We start from the raw sequence: 7,136 nt of genomic DNA on the forward strand, positions 1-7,136 counted from the left end.
GTAATGCTCTGTTCCCTGTCACTGTGGCTGGGAGAGGTTGTTTTTTCATTTATTATTGTCCTCTTTCATTTCTTTAAGCAATTCTGTAGTTTTCAGTAATCTTGAAGCATTTACTTTTCCCTCCACATTTGTTGATCAACTTATATTTGCCATCTCAAGATTATGGCAGAAATTATTATATTGGACTGATATTGATCAAACACAATATGTGATTGATACAACATGAAATGAATCTGTAAGCATCTCAGGTATTGGTTGAGTAACCAGAACACTGGTAACTTGGAAGAAATGGCTTGAGTATTTAATTTTTTTTTAAAAGGTTTTTGCTTAGGGTGCATGTGCTTGCTGAAGAGAGACTGAGAGAGAGAAAGTGAGAAATCAGCCACCCCCCACCCCCACCCCCAGGGGTGGATGGCCATGCCACAGTCCTTTCTCTTCTGTTCTCCGCTGGGGATTTTAGGCATGCATGCACATATGCCTGGAGTGATTTTCGAGCTGCCAAGTCTGGATTCAAGCCATAACTGGCCATGTAGGAATCCAGCACCTTAATCACCGTGCCACATGCTAGCCCTGAGGATTCAGTTTTTAAATTAATACCAACAATTGGGCCGACAGTTGGCATGGTGGTTAAGGGTGCTGGACTCCCACACAGCCAACCGTGGTTTGCGTCCCAGACCTGGTGGTTTCTTTCTCACTTTCCCTGTCTCTCTCTTTCTCTCTCACTCTGTCCCTCTCTGATCAAGTTAAAATAAAGAAATAAAGTTAAAATAATTCTTAAAAAATTTAACATCAACAAAAGTTTTTGACTACCTACTAAAAGTCAGAACAGTAATCATGTTAGCCATTCGGGATCCAGAGGTAAGGAAAAACGAAATCATGATCTCTGCTTTCATCGGACTTCCACTATTTCTGGAGTGCTTACTGTGTGATATCATATGCATAAAAAATAGAACATAGTGTTGCAGTAACCTTGGTCCTCCTGATGCTTTGTATACCTAGAGGTTAGTCCGTGAGCCCCAGAATCTGGATCACTGGCTGGACTACGGTGCCTTCTGCCTCCTAATTGAAGACAACATCAAAGCACAAGAGTGTTTTCGGAAAGCCCTTGCCCTCAACCAGAGTCACATCCAGAGGTATAGTTGGAAGGGAGATGAATGATGAGTAGGAACAGATAAGCTTCGCCATCAACGAATGTGACCTGGGACCGTGCTGTTACCATGTTGGTGGTCTCTTCCTAGCTTGTTGCTGTGCGGCGTCCTGGCTGTCCTGATGGAGAACTATGAGCAAGCAGAAATTTTCTTTGAGGATGCCACTTGCTTGGAACCAACCCATGTTGTCGCCTGGACTTTACTTGGTATAGTATTTTTCTGTGACCTGAAAGTATTTTGTATTATTTTGTTTTCCATCAGAAGAGTCTCTCTTTTTCTACTCTTCAGTGGGCCATTTTGACCTGGCACATAGTTGGCACTTAGAAAATATTTGTTAAATAAATGAGTAAGTGCATTATTTCCGGAATATCAGGAAAGATTCATTACTTCTGAATGTTTTTTCACTCATATATTGGTGATTTGAAACTACCACTGTCGAGATTCAGATTTTTGAATCTTAGAGAATTTACTATCTTCAAAGGTATCCCTAAAATGGCAAAAATAAGAAAAACTAGTACAATGTTCCAACTCTTCAGTCTGTCAGGATGCAAAATGAATCATATTTATCTCAACATCTTTCTTTCCTCAGGTTTGTACTATGAAATTCAAAACAATGATATTCGAATGGAAATGGCATTTCACGAGGCTTTCAAACAGCTTCAGGCACGAGTAACCAAGCAAAAGAGCACTGGCACTGTCGTGTACGTTGAAGAAGAAAGGAACATAGAAGCCAGTTTAGGCCCTTGGGGAACCACAAATAATTTTTCTGCGACTGCAATTAAGACAGGAGCCCCAGCAGGTAGGGGCAGGGAATGGAGATGATACGTGGCTGTGTGGTATTCTGTGCCTTAACCACCATGCCACCTGCTGGCAGGGGCCATCCAGGTTTTTTTTTGTTTTTATTTTCATGTACGCATCTAGTTTTTTGAACATCTTCTATTAAACAATCATTGTTAGATTTAAGACATTAGCCATAGGGGCCACCAGGTGGTGTGATCATTAAGGTGCCTGGGCTCCCATGTGGCTGACCGTGGATCAAGTCCCAGACCAGGAGGCTGCTTTCTCACTTTCCTTCTCTCTCTCTCTGTCTCTCTCTGGTCATCTTCAAAAAATAAAATAATGACAATGAATAAAATTAAATGAAAAAAAACTGTAAAAAAAAAAGGATATTACCCATAAATTCTGAATTCTCTATTCTATCATATCCATATACATAAATATGAAATTGATTATGATAGGTATATATCCTTTTATTGGCATGTTTTTGGAGTATAGAGATGGTACATTCCTTTTCCTGCTGTAGGTTTGTTTTGTTTTGTCTTGTTTTTTTGAGAGAGAGATTTTTGCTATAGGGTGCATGTCCTCACAGTGAGAGACAGAGAGATAGAAAGCGAGAAATCACCTCCCCCCAGGAGGGGATGGCCTCAGTCCCTTCTCCTCCATTCTTCTCTCGGGACTTTGGGCACACATGCCTGGTGTGAGTTTTAAGCTGCCCAGTCTGGTACTTGAACTTTGTTTGCCTACATAGGAGTCCAGTGATGTAACCGTTATGCCAACTGCCGGCCCCTCTGCTCTAGTTTTTATATAGGAGAGTGAAAAATGACAGTGAAAATCTACCCCTCTAGACTCTTTGGCTGGGCTACAAATTAAGTTGACATAAAGCAGAGTAACAGGAGACAAAGCTATTATAATTACTACCTACCTATACATGTGAATCCCACAAAATATGAGACTTGAAGGAGGTTCAAATGATTAAAACTTACATAGCTCCCTGAAATACAAAAATGAATAGGTCTTAGGTCTTCTCTAGGGGGTTGGTAGTGATGCAAGTTTTGGGAGGGTTGGGGGAGAAAATGAAGGGTGAGTAAAGGTTGTCTTCCTATGCAGATAAAAGGTCAGGACTGTTCTGAGGTGGTACTCTCTGCTAAAATGCTGTGCCATATAGGCTGAGACAATGAGAGACTAGGTTCAATTCCTGGTTCAACCTAAAGGCTGGGTGTGGAAGGGTGAGCCTATAATCCCATATATTGAGACCTGTCTTTTTTTAAAAGTCTCTTGGGTGGGGCTGCCAAGTGGAGTGGTGGTTAAAGGCACTGGATTCCCACATGGCCAACCATGGTTCGCGTTCTGGGCCTGGTGGCATGCTTTCTCAAGCTTTCCCTTTCTCTCTGTCTCTGTCTGGTCAAAAATTTAAAAATAATAATAACAAATGGAAATAAAAAGTACATAAATCTTTAAAAAAGGAAAAAAGTCTCTTGGGTAAGATGAGTTGTCTTAGAGCTCCCCTCAAAAGAATAGGTAATTGTCTGCGTGTGCTCTCGACCTCCAGTCTCCTTTCTTGTGATCCAACTTAATCTTTCCGGGACTGGCCCCATCGCCTGTGGTTAAGGGAGCTGATCCCACTTGACTGACCCGTGTTTGAGTACTGGCCCAGTTGCTTTGGTGCATGTGTATACATGCCCAAAATCCTGAAAGGGTGGAGAAAGGACGGGTCAGCAGTTTGCATAGTAGTTAAGGAGCTGGGCTCTCACACGGCCTACCATGGTTCAAGTCCCAGGCCTAGCAGCTTAAAACTCATGCTGGGGGACCAGCAGTTGGCATAATGGCTATGTTGTTGGACTCTCATGTAGTCGACTACGATTCAAGTCCCGGACCTGATGGCTTAGACTCATGCCGGGCGTGTGTGTGTGCATGCCCAAGATCCCCCGAGGAGAATGGAGAAGGGATTGTGACATGGCTGTCTGAAAGTTTGAAACACATTAAGTTGGAAATAATTTTTTTCAGAATATGAGGAAATTCTCCATTGCCTTGTAGTGCATAGTCTTGTTTTTGAGAACCCAGTGTCATTCTAATTCACAGTCCTTTACATATGACCAGCTTTTTTACTCTAAGAAGTATTCTGTTTCTCTGACACTTCAATGTGAAAAGCCTTGGTGTGCTCTTTTTTTTTTTTTAATTTGGACACTCGATGGGTTCTACAGTCTAAAGATTCATGCCTTTTATGCCTGAGGAATTTCTTGTTTTGTTTTTTGATATGTGCTTCACTGCTGTTCTCTTAGTGCTTTTTTTTCCTGGAAGCCCTTAATCAAATGTTGGCTCTCCTGGATTAATCTTACAATTTTCATTGTTTTTCTCCCCTGCTTTTTATCCTTTTATGTTGTCATACTTTCTGCTGTATTTTCTCTCTGACTTTTATACTCTGTATTCACTGGTGGGAATACAAAATGGTACACCCACTCAGGAAAATGGTTTGGACATTTTTTCACAAAACTAAAATGCATCCAATCCAGCAAGCACACTCTTGGGCACTTATCCCAGACAAATAAAACCTTATGTCTGGAGAAAAACTTGTACATCAATATATGTAGCTGCTTTTCTGTAACTGCAAAAAGCTAGAAACAGCTGAAATGTTTTTCAGTGGGTAAAAGTTTAAAAAAACAATAAACCTCTAGTTTTTCTATAAAATGGACTACTTGACAATGAAAATGAATGAATACATGTAAAACCTGGATGAATCTCAAAGTCATTATACTTAGTACAAAAGTTAATATCTAAATATTTATTTATATGACATTCTTTTTTTTAAAGAATTGTTTTACTTAGTTTTTTATTCATTAATATTTTTAAGAATTACTTTATTTAACTTTATTCATTTTATTTATTTATTTTAATTTGACCAAGGAGAGACAGAGAGAGAAAGTGAAAAAGGAAGCCACCAGATCTGGGAATTGAACTGTGGTTGGCCATGTGGGAGTGTCCAGTACACCCAAGCACCACACCACCTGCTGGCCCACATTTATTTATTTTAATTTGACCAGAGAAATGCATGCACACGCGCACACACACACACACAGAGGTAGAGAGAGAAAGAGAGAGAGAGGGAGGGAGAAGAGAGAGGAAAAGTGAGAAAGCAAGCTGCTAGGTCCGGGTCTTGAACTGTGGTCAGCCATGTGGGAGTATCCAGCATCTTAACCACAATGCCACCTGCTAATTCCCTATATGACATTCTTGAAATGACAAAACAATAGTGGTAGAAGATAGAGTAGTGGTTGCATGGGTCAAGGACTGTAAATGGGAAGCATGAGGAAGTCCCTTGCCTCATGGAACAATTGTGTATCTTTTTTTTTTGTAGAGAGATTTTTACTATAGGGCACATGTACTCGCCAGAGAGACAGAAAGTGAGAAATCACTCCCCAAGAGGATGGTCACATTACAATCCCATTAACCACTAAGTCCAGGACTTGAACCATGGTCAACTATGTGGGAGTCCAGCAACATAACTATTATGCCATCTACTGGTCCCACAATGTGTGATTACGGTAATGGTTACATGAAACTATACATGGAATAAAACAATTTAGAAGTATATAGAGACACAAATTAGCATGTGAAAACAGTATAAGGTCTGTAGTCTAGTTAATAGTATTGTACCAATAGCATTTTCCTGGTTTTCATGTCATGTTATAGTTACAGAAGATGTCACCACTGAAGTGAAGTTGGTAAAGGATACATGGGACTCTATGCAATATATTTGCAACTTCCTGTGAGCCTATAATTGTTCAAAAATAAAAAGCTAAAACATTTCTTAAGGATAGCAGCTAAGAGCATTTACGTGAATATAAAGCGCCGTATAAATTGAGGGTAGCAACAACCAGTACATGCTCCCAGGTTGAAATTCCCCTTCCACTCTACCTATTCATTTTCTACCTACTTTTCAAAGCCCTGTATTTTGCTCTGAAGTACAGAAGGATATGATTTTAAGCTAAAAAAACAATTTTTTAAAAATTTATTTATTTTATATTCATCCCCTGTATGTCATCATAGCATACAAAATGAGATGTTGCATCCAGAATATACTGTATATTGGCTTAATCAATAATATTACTATACATTATATATATGGATCATCAAAAAACAATTTTTCCTTTCTTGTTTCTTATATATTTTGCATCCCCCCCACCCCACACCTTGATTCCCTACGTCTCACACTGCCATTTCCCACCCTCCTCCCACACTGTCTGGTATCTACAGTTGCTTTCTATGCCTCTTTTTTTTCCCCCCACATTTTATTGATGTACAAAAAATACTTTTAATAGCAAGGTCAGTTAATATATACATATCTGTGAACACATGCCTGACTTTAGGCATAAAACTTAGCAGAATGAACATACTATAAAGTAGCATCTAGCTGAGGCTATGTAGCTTACTGTGGTCATTAAATAAGGTTTTTTTTAATTTAAAGAAAAACAGTTTTAGGTTTAATAAATCAAAATTTAAAAATGTTAAGAGAAAATTGCTGAAGACTTAAAGCCAGGGAAAAGGTTAGGATTCTTTTCAAATAGTAGGTAGATGAGCCTATCAACAGCTCAAGAGAAGACAAAAAAAGCCCTTAAATCTGGAAAACAAAGCATAGGAGAGAATCAATCATGTTTTAGTCAAAAGTTGTAAATTCTATTTTACCAGTTCAGTCTCATGTAATTAATCCTCTCTTCTGTTGTGATCTGATCTTTCTGTTTAAATTTTGGAAGTTAATAATCAATTCTGGACTCATCCCTTCCATTAAGTTGGCCATTTTCTTGTTTGTTTTTTTGGACTCTTATTTCTGTGTGTCTGTCTTTAGTTTTCCTAGTATAGCACTCCCTTCAGAACTTCTTGCAAGTTCATATGAAGGATAATCTTTCTCAGTATAGAATTCTTGGTTCGAATTGTTTTTCACTCAACACTTTGAATATATTTTCCCATTCTTTCTTTGCTCACATTGTTTCTGATGAGAGGTTCACTGTTAGCCTGTTAGGATATCCTTTGCAAGTAACTTGACATTTCTCTTTTGTGAATTTTAGAATCTTGTCTTTGTGGTTTTGGTCAATCTGGCTGTGATGTGCCTTAGAGAAGATCTTCCTGAGTTGATTCTAGGTGGGGTCCTTTGTATTTCTTGGATCTGGATATTTGAATGCCTCTCTAGGTTTGGAAAGTTTTCTTCCAGGATTT

General features: G+C 39.1%; 1 protein-coding gene across 6 annotated transcripts in view; it reads left to right on the forward strand.

Annotated features, from left to right (window-relative positions):
- CFAP70 (cilia and flagella associated protein 70) overlaps positions 1 to 7,136 on the forward strand; it is a 93,871-nt gene that overhangs the window by 64,695 nt on the left and 22,040 nt on the right. For all 6 annotated transcript variants that reach the window (XM_027768901.1, XM_027768899.1, XM_027768900.1 and 3 more), the window contains 3 exons: positions 1,000 to 1,133; positions 1,239 to 1,354; positions 1,738 to 1,947. In XM_027768901.1, coding sequence (XP_027624702.1) covers positions 1,000 to 1,133; positions 1,239 to 1,354; positions 1,738 to 1,947 — 460 coding nt within the window. The remainder of the gene's footprint in view (positions 1 to 999; positions 1,134 to 1,238; positions 1,355 to 1,737; positions 1,948 to 7,136) is intronic.

The sequence above is a fragment of the Tupaia chinensis genome, unplaced genomic scaffold, assembly GCF_000334495.1.
Source record: "Tupaia chinensis unplaced genomic scaffold, TupChi_1.0 Scaffold148012_1, whole genome shotgun sequence".
Taxonomy (NCBI): Eukaryota; Metazoa; Chordata; class Mammalia; order Scandentia; family Tupaiidae; genus Tupaia; species Tupaia belangeri.